This window comes from Furipterus horrens, unplaced genomic scaffold, assembly GCF_987537825.1.
Source record: "Furipterus horrens unplaced genomic scaffold, mFurHor1.1.pri manual_scaffold_7, whole genome shotgun sequence".
In the NCBI taxonomy this organism is placed as follows: Eukaryota; Metazoa; Chordata; class Mammalia; order Chiroptera; family Furipteridae; genus Furipterus; species Furipterus horrens.
Window position 1 is genome coordinate 132,857,996 of NW_028327177.1, and position 18,086 is coordinate 132,876,081.

General features: G+C 47.5%; 1 protein-coding gene across 1 annotated transcript in view; it reads right to left on the reverse strand.

The window, feature by feature from the left end:
- Nucleotides 1-595: 595 nt before the first annotated feature.
- The window catches only part of DCLK3 (doublecortin like kinase 3), a 37,191-nt gene continuing 19,700 nt past the window's right edge, over nucleotides 596-18,086 (reverse strand). Inside the window, exons 2-5 of the mRNA XM_090283045.1 lie at nucleotides 15,734-17,583; nucleotides 5,538-5,670; nucleotides 2,350-2,517; nucleotides 596-1,190 (exon numbers count right to left, since the gene is read on the reverse strand). Of these exons, the coding sequence (XP_090139171.1) occupies nucleotides 997-1,190; nucleotides 2,350-2,517; nucleotides 5,538-5,670; nucleotides 15,734-17,533 (2,295 nt within the window). The 5' untranslated portion in view covers nucleotides 17,534-17,583 and the 3' untranslated portion in view covers nucleotides 596-996. The remainder of the gene's footprint in view (nucleotides 1,191-2,349; nucleotides 2,518-5,537; nucleotides 5,671-15,733; nucleotides 17,584-18,086) is intronic.

Sequence of the window (18,086 nt, forward strand, 5' to 3'; positions counted from 1 at the left end):
TTGGCAAATAACAGCTTTATGCTTTGCTCTCAGCTCCTGCAGGCTCCCCAAGTCACCTGAAAAGACCAACATCTGGGCACAGAAGTCTGGACCGGAATCATCAGGGAACGTGCACTCTGCGCCCTCTGTGTGTCTGCTCTGCAGGGAGGAACATGCCTGAGCTCTGAGCTCCCTCAAGTCTGAGCGTAATCCACGCACTGCATGTCTGACATGTTAATACACTAAGAGGCTCCTCTGTAATCCGAAAAATGTTAACACAGTCACAACCTGAGTGCTGAACTTCATGTGGAACTGACTCTGGCTCAGGGATAAGTGGCTGAAAAGCAGTAGAAGTGGGTATCAAAGGGGCAAGAACAAATTAGTGATTTTGTCATTCCATTCTTCAGACTGCACTAGATCTGACTTTCAGCTAAGACTAAAATGCTAGCGACGAAGACCAGTACATCGTAAATAAACAGATCTTGCCGGTTCACCAGATGTCCATCACAACAGGTATATGTGGTCATATCAGCTTCAGGAGAAGTATCTGAACTGCAGTTCCCTGGCTCTCACCACCAGCATTGAGAAGTAACCAGAACACGACCCACTTCTGTCAGTCAGAGCATGTTTTATTGACACAGAAAGACTATGATGTCCCTTATTAATCTCACAGGGGAGCTGAGACCCTGGAAAGCACCACGCATGTAGTATAGCATGAACTTGACTACAAGGAGGAAGCAAAACACAGCATTATTACCAAAGATACTTCACTGATAACAAGTCTCCCCACCCCACCCCCCAAAAAATGTATTAAAGCCTTCAGATATACAAATCTAAAAATATGTTACAATGTTTAACATTAAGACTCCAGTTGCTCTTTAAAAATATACTGAGCATCTCTCCTTCCCCTGAGTCTCCAATTACGCGAAGAAGCTTTTTTCATCCTCTTTCTCCCAACTTCTACTCTTTGTCCTGGAGCAGAACCAGGGGCTGGACAGAGGGGACCCGAGGTGGGGACTATGACGCCTGCTCAGCAGACCACTTGTGCTGGCTCTGGAGGTGACCCTCGCTGCCAGGGGACCCCTCTTTTTGTAGGTTCGCTGTGCGGGTCTCTCCAGCAGTTTCGATCCAGGGATGCTTAAGAACTTGGTGGGCCGTGTAGCGCTTTTTGGGGTCTACCACCAGCAACCGGCTCACCAGATCTTTGGCAGCTGTCGGAGGAAGAGAAGGAGGGGAAAGAAGATGAGTGCAGGTGGTTCTGATCTGTTCTTCCCCCCACCTGAGCTAAGAACATGAACATCCATGTTAGCACCACATGCGACACTACAGCAGTGTCATCCAACAGAACCTTCGGCGAGGGCAGAAACGTTCCATATCTGTGCCACACGCTTGGGACTACTGAGCGTTTGAAATATGGCTGGTGTGGCGGAGGGACTAAACTTTGATAGTATTTACTTTTAATTGGTGTACGTTTAAATTTAAGTCGCTGCATGTAGCGCAGGGCAATCCTGCTGGGCAAAGAGCTCTACAGAGATGTTTGTTGTTTCTCTGGCATCACGGGGTCCAGGCCCACCACTGACAGCCATGGTGCCCAGCCCAAGAGAACAAACGGAGGCCACATACCATAGATCTACATACTGTAAACCTGGAAATAAAATATGTGCGTTCTTCCTTCCGATGTTGATAAATTTGTAACTAACTTTAAACAGCATATTTAGGAAAAATTGCGGGGTGGGAGTTATCACTCCTATTCTACTTTTTAAACGAAAGACTCAAAACCTCCAATATTGCCCTGACTGGTGTGGCTCAATGGACTGAGCCCTGGCCTGTGAATCAAAGGGTCACCTGTTCAATTCCCAGTCAGGGCACATGCCTGGGTTGCAGGCCAGGTCCCCAGTTGGGGGTGTGTGAGAGGCAACAACACATTGATGTTTCTCTCCTTCTCTTTTCCCTCCCTTCCTCCTCTCTGAAAATAAATAAATAAAATATACTTTTTAAAAACCTCCAATCATTTAGTTCTCAATTTTACAAGGACAGGGGGTAGAACAGACAAATCAGTTGATATGTTTTCACTTCTGATGTTCTTCACTTGCCTAACGGAAAAGTATTTGGTGGCTGCAGCTGGCAATTAGATTTTTTCATGAAGTCTCAAACTAAGTTGTATTTAGGGGTGTAGATTTATGTCACAAGGAAATAAAGGATGAAGGACATGCTCACAGTCCACCTCTGCGCCACATGCTGTAGTGGGACCTCTGCATTCTTATCACACATCTGACCTAGAACCAGCTCTGCAGTCAGAACCCAGGAGGGGTCCTGCTCTCCATCCCCTCCCCCCGCCCCACCCCCGCACTTGGAAGCCCTGAATCTCACCATCGGAGATATTGTCCCAGTAAGGAGCCAGGAACTCAAAGTGGCCCAGCTGGATGATGTTGAAGAGCTCGTCCTGGTCCCTCTCCAGGCTGCGGAAGGGCGGGAAGCCACACAGCAGGATGTACAGGATCACGCCGGCAGCCCACATGTCCACCTCCAGCCCGTAGCCTGTGCGACGGAGGCAGAGACACAAGCACAAGACACAAGCCGAGCTCAGGCTGGGTCCGATGTGACGAGATACACGGCAGAGAGTCATCGCTCCGGGTCCAGAAGGCCCCAGCTCGCAGTAAGCCAGAGCCACTTCCAGATCCGGGACTGCCCTCTCCTACAAACAGGGGTCCACACCAGGGCCACTCCAAGTTTGGTCCTCAGACCACTGCCACTACTCTGTGATCTTTTATTACTGGCTGGTGATAAAATAAACACAGAAATTGAAAGGAAATATTTGAAAACTCTTCTTTGGCATGGCTATGACATCCACTTGCATGATCAGTGGACACATCTCATTGAGCAGGGGATAGATCAGTTCCGGGCTGCGTGACACACATGGTAAGTCACATGTGGCAGGACATGTGATCTAGTCACATGCCACAGGACTTCTTCTGGGTCCACATGTATGAGAAATTTTAGAACATGGCCCTTCACCAGAGATACTTGGCAAAACCCTGATCTACACCAGCAGCCTCCACTTCCTTTAGTCATTGCCTTCTCTCATGTCAAAAATATTATTTACGGTGATCCCTCACTTATCACGGGTATTACGTTCTAGACCCCCACCTCCGCGATAGGTGAAAATCCATGAAGTAGGAACCTTACATTTATTTTAGTATTTATATATATTTTAAGGCTTTATAAGCCCTTCCCACACACTTATAAACTGTTCCCAGTCCCTTATTAACCTTTTCCACACTTTTACAAACACTACTTATGTTCTTAAACATATTCTACACTCTTAAACCTACGTAACTTTAACAACATACGTATACAGTACCGCAAAATCCCGTGATATAGTGAAAAATCTGCAATAAATAATTAAATATAATATTTTTAAAAATTTCACAATGCAGTGAGGCCGCAATAAGTGAACCGCGATATAGAGAGGGACTACTGTACTGGCTCTTTTATGATTCTAAAAAGACAAATATTACTAGCTTTATTCACCAGGAGCATGCATGCACACACATGCGCACACACACACACACTTCCTTTAACAAAATCAGGACCACATTGTACATATTTTATACTCTATTTCACTCCCTTAATACTACAAGGCATTTCCTATACAGAATTTTATATGAAACACATAAAAAGTATTCTTCAAAAATATCATCTCTACATAGGTGTTAGTATTCCCTTTATATAATGAATCTTCTATGTTACAGTTTAAGTTTTTTCTAATTTTGTTTACAGTCGTAAATAATTCTGTAGTGATCATCCTTATATATTAAATATTTGTGCACATCTCTGATCAGGTTCTTAAAATGACTTTCTATGAAGTAAATGCACAAAGTAATATACAGTAAAGGTTTTTGATACATACCACCCAATCATCCACCCACGGTTTATAATTGCAGTATGTACATTTTCAAACACTTTCTAACTTTTTCTCCTTGGCAAAGTAAAGCGCTTGGAAGCTTTAATTGGGAAGTTAGATGGGCATTATTAAGCCCCAGAACAATGCTGTCAAGACCCAAATCCACAGCAAAATATTAAGGGAATGAGTTCCCAACGACCTCTTTCTGTCCGACTGGAACGTCCTTTCCTCAGTTCTCAACCACCTGTCACTCAGGAGGGTCTGATTCTGCTGGGCCTTCCACCTTCTTGAAATGTGCCCCTCAGCGGCCATGACACTGTACTGTCCCCGTCCTCCTCTTGCCTCCTCCATGGGCCTGTCCTCTGCTGGCCCTTCCTTCCTTCTCCTGGCAGGACCCCGCCCTTGGCTGCCCTTGCTGGTGTCACGGGGAGCTCATTATGTTTCCCGTTCTGGCTGCCATTTCTGAGTGGACGGGTCTCAAAACCACATGCCCAGCCCAGAGCTTCACCTCCTTGCCAACCAGGCAACTCCGTGTGTCCATCCAGAAATCTCCACAAAGTCAGTATGTTCAAATTTTAACTCACCCCATCCCGATCTCCCAAAAGAGCTTCTCCCTCCAACATCCTATTTTAGGTGGTGCCACTGCCCACAGCGTGGTTTTTCTAAAGGTCACGCAGACTGTCTGCTCTCCTTCCTCTCGTCCAGGTCATCAATTCCTCTGTGAAAATGTCTGTGGTTGCCAGTGTTCTCCTGTCCCACTGGAACCACATTCCCCTGGCTGCTAGGTGGCCACACTGAACCCCGATTCCTCTGCCCAGCCGCCCCAACTATGGCAAGACCAGGCTCAACCTTCTCAGCCAACTCAAGTTCCCTCTGCAACACTGAGGTTAGTCTTCTTCTCAGCATCTCTACCACCCAGCGCCACTCACATTCTAGCTTCTCGATGCCTCTGCTGATGGGAGACTAGCTCTCCCTTCTCCCTACCACCTACACCCCTTCCAAAAGCTTCCCTTCATGCATAGGGTGCTTGAACTGATTTCTCCTCGAATGCTCAGTAGCTAAACAGTCATTCGTGTATTTGGAGCCATATAATAATAATGATGATGACAATAATAATATTAATACCCTGTTTATATATTTTACAGAGTATGTCACTAATGCAGTTTGTTAGACCCTCGCGTCATATAGAAATAGGTAATAAATATTATTCTTGGAGTTTGAAATGGGATTCCCTTTTCCTTAAAGTGCAAGATTGGTAGGGGAATTGTGAAGTCAATTACCTTAAGGACTGCTTTAGTTCTGTCCTGTGAGACGCAGCCCCGGGTCAGTGGCACAAAGGGCCTGGCTTGTGTGAGTCCACACCCCGTGATTCACCATCGTCCTTCTCACTGTCCTGCGCGCGCGCACGCACACACACACACACACGCGTGCGCGCTCTAATGCCTTCTTTGTAATGAGGGCAGCCCTGATTTGGAAAAAGCTCTCATGCTTTGGTCAAGGAGAATCACTTCAAATATTTCCATTAACCATGGTGCCAACGCTGAGATTTTTGACTGCTCCATGTTGAAAAAATACAAATATTAAATATGTAAAAAAAATCAAATATTAATTACTAAGTGAGCAAGAGTCCCACAGAGCAATGTGTCGCTCTCACCTTTCTCAGAAAGAATTTCAGGAGCTACGTAGGTCGGCGTCCCGCACACAGTAAATACTGGTCTCACCACGTGCTTGGCAAGACCAAAATCAGCCAGTTTCAAGGTGGTAGATTTGTCCTCATTTCTCTGAACCTGGAAGAAACCAAAATCCCCAAACCATCAAAATAGCGGTGAGAACGAAGAAGGAAAACCAACGAGACAACAGGCATAAAAGGTTGGGATAACAAATAATAAACCTACACACACTTACAGTTTAGCCCAACACTGATTAAAAACTCAATTTGATCTCAGTGAAAGGGGCTCACATTTTCAAGTAAATATTTAACGAGTTAGGTTCCTAGCATATTGCCATAGATGGCTATTTAAATTTAAACTAAATTAAAATTTCAGTTTCTCAGATGCACTAACCACATTTCAAGTGTGCAACGGCTATCAGAGACTATGGCTACGATATTGGGCAATGCAAATACAGAACATTTCCATCAGCACAGAAAGTCCTATCGGGCAGCACTGACCTAGAACAAGGGTCAATGGTATTTAAAATACAGACTAGTTTTAGTGAGGACTAGAAAATGCCCGTGGGCAATGCCAAGTCTGAGAAAGGGCGTGGGGGTGGACTAGGAATTAGAATGAAGAAGTAGACAAATAAGCAGTGGAGGGATGTTAAATACAGGCCCTAATTGGAGGGGACAGAGGGGAAGGGGTTAGTTAAGAATCGAACAGACAAGGAGTCTTTAATTCCAGTTCCAAGACTTGCAGCTGGATGGTCTTGGACAATTTCATTACTGATCTGAGCCTCCAATTCCTAATTTGTATTTTTTTAAGAGAGGGTGATCATTTCCAGCAAATAGGGGTTCTATTCATTGTCTGTAATCTGTGCTGCAAAGTGTTAGCCCCAGAGTGACCAACAGTTCCAGATGGCCTGGGACTTAGAGGGTTCCCGGGATGGGGGACTTTCATTTTTTAAACTTTCATTTTTCTAACTTCCACTTTTTGAAACAGTCGTGAGCAAACCAGGACGAGGTGATCATCCTAGTTTGCTCATTGTAAATCTTTAAAAACTAATGCTATTGAACTGAGATTTATTCCTACGTATTGGAACTGACAAACTGGCTCTAATTGTTAATATTTTCTCATGAAGGTGAAAGAAAGTATGTCTGATTCTTCCTTTAGATTCTACTTCCACCAGACTTTAGAAAGGGTAGAATTAGTCATTTTTTGAAACAGAAAAGACAGCTACCCTCACTCTGAAATGAATACAGAGCACTGACTGCTCTCCCATGTTCTCATCAAAACATGTCCCGCCTGACGAGTCTCATCCCCTCCAACAAGTCCAGGTGGCTGGCTTTCTGATCTCTGGTAAACCCGCTCCCATGGCCAAGGCCCTGTCCTTCATCCTCAAGGTATAAGCATGCCAGATGATCATTAGGAAAAGCTGGGTCTTAACCCAAAAGAAACGAACCTCAAGAGGTGAGCTTAGCAATTATTTAGATCACTATGCAAAACATAATGAAGCTAAAGATATATTTCACATAAAAAAGAAATAAAGAAACGATGAAGGGGCAAACCAAGCATATCTTACAGCAAGTGAAAGACACATTGGTGCCCTTCCGGGACCCTGAACAGCCTGCAGAATTGGTGACAAAAGCCCTTTCTGGAGCAGGTTTGCTTCGGGTCCACCTGCCTCTGGTTCTCTTGGGGGCCTCTGGATGGGCCTCCCCGACTCCTGCAAAGGCAAGACCTCTCTGCTGGACTAGTCAGTGCCACATCCCAGTTAAAACACAGACTCTAAAGCCCACCTATCAGGATCCAAACTCCATCTCGCCCTGCACTATGTAACTGGTCAAGTAACTTCCACTCTGTGTGCTGACCTTATGGGACTATGATGAGGATTCAGTGAATGAATATTTATAAGGTGTAATCAATGTGGCTGGCTCCTAAGAAGCACAGTATTAAGTGTTTGTTAAGAACACCATATTGTTTTAGCCACCAAACCAGTGCACCTGTGAAGGGCAGGACTGCCTTCAGGCCAAAGCAGCAGCACAGGAAGCTGGTAATGACATCTCCCCCCTTCCCAGATCTCCTCCTTCAAACCAAAGCCCCCTTATCAGGTAGGGCCCTGGTCCATCCTCGGCTACCCAAGCTCCACCTCCCTTCCCAACCACTACCTGACTGCATCTCCTCACAGAAGCCGAATGCTCAGGCCAGAGGCGCCCTGGACATTAACGGCAGCGCGATGGCAAATGTGCTGGGATCAGCCTGGTGAGATCACCCAAAGGAGAGACTCGCTGGGGCCAGCAGAGCTGCAGCAGAAATGACCCACGTGTCTGCGGGCACATGTTCTCACATCTCCAATGGAAATGAGCCAAGGTTCCCAAAGTCCCCGCCTGTGCTTGGGGAGGGGTGCAGGAGGACACTGGGGAGCACCCTGTGCCCCATCAGAGCCATGGGCACAGCAACACCCCAAAATGCGGGGTGGAATAGAGCAGCCACTCCCAATTTCTCCCCACACAAGAACACGTTCTCTGAACTTGCTCTGGCTCCTGCCAGTGAGCGTACGTCTCTGTAAGCGGAAAATGTCTTAATTACTGAGTGTGAGTCACCGCGGGGCACGCTAATCAATGTCTCCGTAATTAACCTAACCAAATGGAAAGTCATAGATGGAGAACGAAAATCCGATTCTGCCTGGGACTGCGTATCGAGGCAGACATAGCCCGAAAGCAGACAAGGAGATAATTATTAGAATAATTTAAATTAGATAATCTAGTTTGGTGAGGGAAGGCCAAAACATCATGTGCTGCCTTGAGTTTCCAGATGGAACATCTATATTAATCACATTTGCTGGGTGATTGTTGAAAAAAAAATATGTCCCTCACAAATATTTGCAAATATTTCCAAACAAGTGATCAGCATTAAAAGCATTTGGCTGATTTAACAGACCAAAATAAAAATGTATTCTTATGTAAAGTAACAAAATTCCCTTCCTCCTAGAGACCTCCCAATTCCAAAACCAGGCTCCATGGAGGCCGTAGCAGTTTAAGCAGGGTGGAAACGCAGTCTTTTATTTTCAAAATGTATGATGTCACATGTCCAGATGCTGAGGGATCCATTTTTCAAATACCAGATCTGCTTTTTTGTTTTTTTTTTAATCATTGTACAGCCTTTATAAAATATATTATGCTGCTTCTTGTCTCTTCACAGCTTAGCCTTTCTCTTTGAGTTTCAGGATCAACCCCAGAGTGCCACTGATAGAGGAAGCAGGGTCTGGGGGGTGGGGGGTTGTTAAGATTTATAGAGTTGTTTGCCCGATCCAGAACGTGGCCAGAGACTGCGGAGTGTTTCTAATTCTTCTGCCTCCAGCATTTACCATCAGGGGCCATGTAACCGTCTTCAAGTGCAGACTTGAGGCTTCTCACGGATTCACCTACAAAAGCAGTTTAATTACACTGTACAGAGTTTTGTTTCCTTTTGTTTCTTCAACAGGAAGGAACCTCACATTCTTGGCTTCAGAGCAGTTCCAACGGTTCCCATCTTAATCCTTGAAACCAAAGGAGTGATATCCTCCCAGAATAATTCTTCCTCCAAGAACCAGTAGGACTTCTGATGCCATCAGATTTGCCACCACATGGGACACTTGTCTAGGACACCCTCCTGCCAGACTATCGTTTACCTCTGACCGAAATCTCAGAATGGAAGAGTCCACCACTCCAGACAGTAGTCCATCCATCCCACTTACTCTCAACTTAGAGGCAGACTCACCCCTAGGTTGACTCAGAATCTTACACACCCTCAGGGTAAGTGTTGTGCACAGCAAAGTTCTGGGTGATCCCCATTTCATCGCTGACTCTTTTAACAAAGAATGCCCAGAAGTGAACATGCCACACACCAGCTGTGACTTGATCAGGGGGGCAGACCTCAGGAATCTCAGCTGACCCAGGCACCCAGTCCCCATCAAGACAGTCAGGGATCCCACTACACATCCCATTTCCGTGTCCTTTTCCCAGAAAGCCTTTGTAAAGAGATCAGAACATGCCATCCCCAATGATACCACTTGGACATATTAATTCTTTTGTCCTAAAGACACTTGAGAACCAGCAGATATGGGAAAGGTACTCGGACTTCCTCCCTTCTACCTAAAAGCAGGACATAAAAGTTCCCAGGAGGCAGGTGCCCACCCAGTGCCAGGGAGGGCAGGGCGCTAAGTCAACAGAGACGTGTATCTGCCCAGAGATGCACAGAGAGGAATCAACATGGCTAACTTGACTAACACAACTCATCTTCCTCCAGTTTCCCCCGGGCATTTGCCTCCCATGGCTGGCCACCCCTGCAAACCTCAGCTCTCTTCCTTGGTCTCGTCACGTCTCCAAACACTGATTGTTCTTTGTTAAAATGCTATCTAAGCCCCAAGTCCGAACCACTCCTTTGAGTTACTCACCACTGAGTTTCTCCCACGGGTATAAACAACGCAACTGTAAATAATCTGTTGCTTTTATCTTGTTCATCTGTCTTTCGTGAGTTTAATTTCCAGGGCCGCAGGCACAGAACTGAGGGGTGTAAAGGAAAAGGATGTTCTTTTTCTCCCTCCCCTACACCTGCCTGGGCCAGGTTTGGTTGAAGGCCCACCTGTAGCCCCAGTGCACACATCTAACCTTGCCCTGACCCCATTTCCCCATTTCTCCAGTTTCTGGTCTATCTAAACTCACTGCTTTGGTTCATGGTCCTTCAGAGGCTCTCTTTTCCGTTACTTCTAACTGAAAGGGTATTAGAGGTTAATTTGTACAGAACGATAAGGACTGTTGACCCATCTGCATCCATCACCCCATTTTCCAGCCACATCAAAGTACCCTGCTTTGAATCCAGGTGGTCTTTGTTATTTACATAAGCACTCCCAGGTAACATCTGGATGGTCTCCTAGCTTCAAGAGGAATCCATATTTTTCTAACAATTAGCCTCCCTTCTCTTCTGTCAATGTAAATGTGATCTTGTAGTTACCAACCATGAACAGAAGGTGGCAGCAGAATACAGACCAAAAAGCAAGAATCTACCTAAGAAAAATTATTTGATGTGGGTAAGGCTTAATTATCTTTGCCAAAATTTTGCTTGATTCTTCATGGTACCTCTAGCCTTTCCTCCATGGTTTAATTTTCAACTGGTTATGTGGACCAAACTGATTTTTAAAACCAATTCACATTGGAATGCCTAAAATCAATTTACATTTCAACAGCAAAAGATACTGAAACACACACACACACACACACACACACACACACAAATGAATGAAAAAAATCAGTAGGGACAAAGTCTTCCCTGGGACCTGTCACATGACAGGCCTATGACATGCCTTTGGAGCCTACATATCATGCCAGTTTTTTTAACATCTCATATTCATTCAATGAATATTAATTAGATCCCTACCATATGCCAGGTACTGTCTTAGGAAGTTAGAATAGAGTAATGAATGAAACAGATAAACTCATTGATTTTATGAAGTCCTCTTTCTATTAAAAAATAATATTCAAATAAAGATGTAATTTCAAGGTAAAGACAAGATCAGAGAAGGGACTAAATGTGAGGATGAGGGAAGAGAAGACTTAAGGGTGACTCTGAGGTTGGTTGCTGATCCAAGCACCTGGGCCAGGGGTGGCCCTATCTTTCTGATGGACCAGGGCGTCTCAGTGCAGTGTGGGAACAAGACCCTGGCTGGAGCCCTGGCTGGTGTGGCTCAACGGATTGAGTGCCAGCCTGCTAACCAAAGGATCTCTAGTTCGATTCCCAGTCACCGGTTCAATTCCCTGGCCTCGGTTGCAGGTCAGGTCCCTGTTTGGGGTCAGGGCCCCTGTTGGGGGCGTGCAAGAGGCAACCACACATTGATGTTTCTCTCCCTGTCTTTCTCCCTCCCTTTCCCTCTCTCCAAGAATGAATAAATGAAATCTTTAAGGAAAAAAAGAAAAGCCTGGCTGGAGTCCAGGACAGAATGAAACATGGAAAAGTGTCAACATTGAGTAGGACACCTCCTTCAAGTGTGTATGTGTGTGTGCGTATCCGTGTGTGTAGATCATAAAAACGCAGCAGTAGCTGAAGGAACATGTGGAGAAAACAAAGGTTTGTTTCTGTGTTAAGTAGGGGGTATTACAGTACCTTTACATGCTGATTGAGTGGGAGGAAGGGAACGCACTTGAATGATGCCTTGTTTCATGGGATGAGGGGCCCAGCAGGTCTTTCTATGAAGTTGGGGGCTCAAAGAGATCCAAGAGAATCACCCACGAGGTGTGGGGTGACTTTGTAAACAGAGGTCTGGCAGACACCTCTTATCCACAGTTTCCGGAAAACTCTCATCTCCCAGATTCACCCCCAGACCCCTGAAAGAGGGCTCTGAAGCACCTTGATGATCCCAAATGGAGATGAGGAGGGGAGTGAGGGAGGTAGCAGGCCACCCCAGATACACCCAATGCCTGAGCAGAAGACCCGGTGAGCACCAAGCCAGCCCCACACTGAGAGGCCGAGGGGACCTATGGGTGTCTGCTCTCAGCCCTCCTGAGCTACAGTGCCTGCCCACCCATCTCATCCCTTTCCTCCCTGTTTCCTAAGGGGAAACCTGTCCCTTGTCTTCCCTTATTCTTGTACAGACTCTTCTCAAATGACCTGGCTCCTGCCTGACATCTCTTTGGTCTCCCCCACTATAACTCCCTCCGCTTTCTTTGCTGTATGTACTATCTTGGTTACTGGCCACAGGTAACCAGGCCTGTCCACTCCCCATCCAGTGTGGGCTGGTCTGATCATTGGCACCTCTCTGGCTCCTGTTTGCTTCCTCCCCTCCTCCCAGAGCCCCATCAACCCCACCCAGTACATCCCAACCCCACCAAGGGAGCACACGTTGGCAGAAGAAGCAATGAATACTGAGATTTCTGCAAGCTGGAAATTCTCATAATTAAAACTTATTCTGCCAGATCTCAGTCTAAATAACCTGAAGGGGGAAATAAAAGGACTAGCATCTTCTCAGGAAATGGGATTTGTAGAAATAAACTCATAAAATAGACCTCAAATTTTGTTCTAGGGCCCAATTATCAGATACAAATATTTCTGTTGATTAAAAAAACATAATAAGCTTGCTATATTCACTAAGAGCTCTTAGTATATGCAGAAAGTCTCTAAAAACAGCAACAGTTATGATCAGCCATGTAATCAAAAGTTAGTTCTAACATAATCATCTTCCCAAGCTTAGCAAATACATATCTTAATAGACAGTAACCATACATTCAAGGAAGAAACAACTACTTTGATAATACAAATCTCAACACAAGTGCAGAACACTAAGTTAGAGAATATTAACTGATGGATGGTGGTCACCATGGCGATATTTACTAATATGAAACTTTAGAAGGCCTAGCAAGTTTTCAATGTCATTATCATGTCAGCAAGTTTAGAAATAACACCTTTCTAAACCCAGACCATGAGCCCGTAGTCAAATCCAACACAAACCACATCTTTCTGAAAAACCAAAAAGTGCTAACATTAGAGAGCACTTAGACTTCTGATATAACAATATGTTGAACTTTACTCACCCAGAAAAAGGGTGACTGGGTAATAAATGTGACAGGTTTTGATAAATGCAAGCTGATAAAATTATCCACGGAGATAACATATGTGTTTACCGAAAAATTACAGCTACTCTGAAATTTTGCCTGTGTGTCTCTGTCTCTGTCTGACTCAGAACACACACACACAACACATAAACACACTTCACTGCCCTTAAGGGCACTAAAAACACACATTTACTGACATTTAAGTTAATGAAGAGGTGCCGAATGACTTCTCAGGGGCCGTCAGCTTGTCCACACTACCTCCCGAAGTGAACTTCTCTGTGCCATCTAAACCAGGGCTGGCTTTTTCCATTTTAAAAATTGCTGACAAATAAGTCCCCTAACACAAGTGAGTCCCTATTGCCCAAGAGATGGGCCAGCTCGACAGATTGGTGCCAGGACCTTGCTGAAAAAACACAAGCTCAGATGACTGTGCCCAAAAGAAAATGATGCTATAGGGTAAGGTATCTCATTCCACATCCTGGAGGCCTTGGAAAACTGTGAGAAAGCTTTATGAGACACACGCCCAAAACGTTCAGCTCCAGGCCTCTGGGCAGAACCTCTCATGCTGAGACCGTGCGAAGGAAACAGCAAAGGGTCATTGAAGGACATCCGAATGGCCATACTCTACAGTGGGTAGCGCATCACACATGGAGATTTCTTGGGCTCAGACCCAGAGGACAGAAACAAAAAGCAAGTAAATAATGAATGAGGACACTCAGATCCCGCAGCAATGAAATTTCTCAAAGAAGAGTCATGTGATGGTAATTCAGACCACTCGGGCAAACGACATCCTGCAATTCTATGAATCTGGGCAAAACAAGGTTGCTTGACTTCGTGGGCAATGTAGACCTCATTTTACCTGATCGTTAGCTTGACTCACTCAGGGTTCTAGTCTCCTGGTGGGAGTTTACGGACGGATGAACGCGTGGGAATGATGTTTCCAGGCTGGGTCTACAGCCATAGAAATTAAAGGAAATAGGAGCAATCCCTTGCCAAACCAAAAAAGAAAAAGAAATGTGGCTCATCGAGATCACTGTCTCCGTTCACCATTGCTTTTATCTACAGCAATGCACCTTAACGTCAAACCTCCTGTGAGGCAGTAACAGTGGTACCTGCCGCTGGTGGGATCCTTACCACTGCCCAGGCAGCGCGATATGTTTGCGCTCATTCACTCGTTCACCCAACCAACATTTAATGAATGTCCCCCATTTGACACAACTGTTCCAGGTTTCAGGATACGATCTGAATAAACAAAGCTCCTACTGGCATAGACCTTTCTTCCCAGTAAGAGGAGAAAGAAAACAGAAGACTAAATTTGGACCTCATCAGATGGTGATTGGGGCTGAGGAGAAAGAAAGGGGCATAAAGGAGCAGAGGGTGCCCGTGTGAGTACGCTGTCCTAACCAGACCACCGGGAACACACCTGGGCTTCAGAACCATGTTGGGTTTGCTGACTCATAGCAACAAGGGAGAGCCCACCCCCCTGGGAGCCAGCCATCTAAAAAGAGGGTGTTCAATGAACCTATGGTAACATATGGGCTATGTGAGGTGATTTGGGGAGGGTTCCAAACAGCAGGATTTTGCTCTGGATCAAATACTGTCAGGAAGAGAGAGCGATTCTGCAACTGGGCATCTGCGTGACTTACATAGAAGGCGGGAGAAATGAAGTGAAGGAATCGCTCATAGTAGCCAGAAGGGGGAGACGTGGCCATACCCGTGGCTTGGACAATTTTTTTTTTTTTTTTCCTATCTGCATTTGGACATGATGTTAAAGGGGTCTTGCATTTGGCTCGAGTCATCATGGGCACAGAGTGGCCTTATCTGAGGCCGGTGTTCTTTGACATTGTTTCTGTTCAGCAGGAAAACACCACAGCTCTCAGGGGCCGCTCGTCTCTCTCCTGGGCTTGACCCTCATTCAGCCTTACCAGGTAAGCACTAGTACCGTTTCTCTTTTAAAAAGGAAACACTAAGGCCCAGAGGGGTGAAGGACTCACCCTAGAGAGAGCAGCTAAGAAAGCCAGGATCCACAGGAGGTCACGAGACTCCAGGGCCAGAGTCTCACACACACCACACACCGGGCCCAGCCCTGTGAGCCGTCTGGACTCTGGCAAGAAGTTGCCTTCAAAAGGGTCAGGGGTGGTTTCAGTGGACACGGAGTCTGCAGGGGAAACTGCTTCCAGTAGACACCATGACACCGAGGCCACCTGATCGGTATCAAGGTGACAGTATTCTTCGCCCAGGGATGAGGAAACATTCCATTTTATTTCAATTGAAAGGTTTTTTTCAATAATCTCATCAAAACCAACTTATGAACTATAAGCAAAGTTTTAAATACTGGAAACAAGTAGGGCCCTGGCTGGTGTGGCTCAGTGGATGGAGTGCCAGCCTGCGAACCAGGGGGTTGCCGGTTCGATTCCCGGTCGGGGCACATGCCTGGGTTGTGGTCAGCCAGGTCCCCGGTTTCTCTCTCTCTCTCCTTTCTCCCTTCTCTCTAAAAATAAATAAAATCTTTAAAAAAAAAAAAAAGAAAGAAACAAGTAGGTTCAAATAGCATAAAGGTAATAGGCTAGCATATAAGGGTAAGAGGAGGCGGCGGCCAAGCCAGGGCTTACCAGTAGGTTTTCTGGCTTGAGGTCCCGGTGGACGATGTTCTTGTCATGCATGTGGATCAGAGCCTTACACAAGTCCCTGAGCATGAGCGCGGCCTCGCGTTCTGGGAACTTGACACTTTCCAGGATGGCGTCAAAGAGGTCCCCGCCCTGCACGTACTCCATGATCAGGTAGATTTCCGCGTCCGTTTCGTACACCTCGTGCAGCTTCACTATGTTGGGGTGTGAGAGGCTCTGGATAATTAAGATCTCACTGTCAATCATGTCCTCCTTGCCCTTGAGTTTGGCCTTGTCGATGATCTTCATGGCATACGCCTGCCCGGTCTCCCGGTGTCGGCACTCCTTCACGGTGGCGAAGTTCCCGTCCCCGATGGCCCGGCCGGTCTCGTACTGCTTCTCCACGCTGGCCGAGATGATGCCCGCAGGCCGCCGCTTCCGGCCACCAGGCCTCTCCGGCTTGCTTTCTTCTGTCCTCATCTTGGGCTCCTTTTCTACCCTTGTGGGTTGGTCATCTCTGAGAAGCACCTTTCTCCCGCCTGACACACATGGCTTCTTCTCCTTCTCCGCCTCCTGCTCTTCCCCTCGGGCCCTGGGGAGCTTCTCAGAGTCAGCCTGGTGCTCCCTGAGGAACCAGCCACCACGCTTGTGCCTGGCATCTTTCTTCCCCTCCTCTCTGCTGGGCTGAGCTTCCACCGCATCCTTCTTCGTCTTGGCTGCTCCTTGTGGCTGACCTTCCGGACCTTCGGGGTCCCCATCCTCTTTCTTGTCTGCGTTCTTGCTGGGTCTCCTCAGTTCCCGAGTGGGGTTCCTGGGACTGCCCCTATGGCTGTCGCCCTTCCACCCTTCCTCCCCGCCCAGTGGGTTGGCCTCGGGGGACCTCCTGCAGCTTCGGGTCCGCACCAGCTTCTCCACGTCATACCGCTGGCCCTTGCTCATGTCCAGCTCGCTGGTCCCCAGGGACAGCCTCTCCCTCTGCAGGCTCTGCCGGAGCTCCCTCTCTCTCTGGCACTTCTCGCACCTGACAATTTCCCCTGAGGTCTTCTCGACCTCCACTGCCAGGTGCTTCTCTCCACTGGCAGGCCTCTCTAAAGCGGCTTCCCTGGGCGGCTTGCTGCCGGGTTCAGGCTCCCGTTTGCCCCGCACCCACGTCTTCTGGGCCCTGGCCCTGTCCTCCGGCACCGGCTCCACGGGGGTCTTGCCCCGATGCCTGGGGGCTGCCTTGGACCCAGCGGCCTCACTGCAGCTCTTGGCCATCTCTGTCTCCCCACAGTGGTGACCCCCTTTCAGAGCCTTGCAATAAAGCCTGCTTCTCAGCCTCGGAGAGAGGGCCTGGCTGTGCTGGGTCAGCGCCAGGGCCCGGGCTCTACTGGGGTCCAGTTCTTCCCTGGCCGCCTGCATGCTCTTCAGTGTCAACGGTTCCCTGCCCACGGCTATAAAGGCATCCCCTTCCCGGAAGAAATCGGAAACACTGCGGATTTCCCGGCCCTTGAGGGTGAACAGCTTCCTCACGCGATCAGCCTTCCACCTCGGGAAGCCCAAGGCCTCTGAAACATCCGCCACGAGCTGCTCGAAGGTCTGCACTGACCGCCTGTTGAGCAGCAGAGTGACCTTCCGGACGGGGTGCCCGCCCAGCTTCACCACGGTCACCACCCGGGGCCTCAGCGCGCCGTTCTCAGCGTGGACGCAGTGAAAGCCATTCTGGGGGCTGAACGCCGGCCCCGCGGAGCCACGGGGGACCAGGGCCGGTTTCTCCACACTCCCTCGGCTAGCGGGCAGCCACGGGCCCTGCAGCTTCCGCTCCATGATTCTCGAACTTAAATATTTTAGGGAATGGTCACATAGGCCTCGATGTCCTGCAAGAGAAACATGACAACACCATGTTAGTCCATATCGGTTCAAAGAGACCTTTGACCTGCAGCAAAACTTTACTGAAGATGACTGCTTCTGTCACAGTTTATAAGGGGGACCTTTGAGGAGTGGCTTGCAATGATGGAGCCTTTCCCCTTTGGGTCTGATCCCCAGTCTCCTCTGTGAGAGACCAGGAGTGCAGAACGGAGTCAGCATTGAGCCTCAGCTGGTTCCTCGAGGCTTCCCAGGCCCCCCCCCTCCGCCCCCAGGTTGGGTCACACCTCAGGAGCCGGTTCTAAGCAAAGCCTGACCCTGAGGACACATACCACCCTGCTACCCTAAAGCGAGGTGACCTTCAAGGACCTACAACTGAGAGAAAAGGTCCAAGGTTTGCTACCCAGGAAATACCAACAAGCGGTCAGAACATTCTGGAACTTTAAAGAACCCAAATCTTACCCACCCCAAGTTTTCTCATCCTGAATTTCAACCCTCTCGGGTAAGACGATCT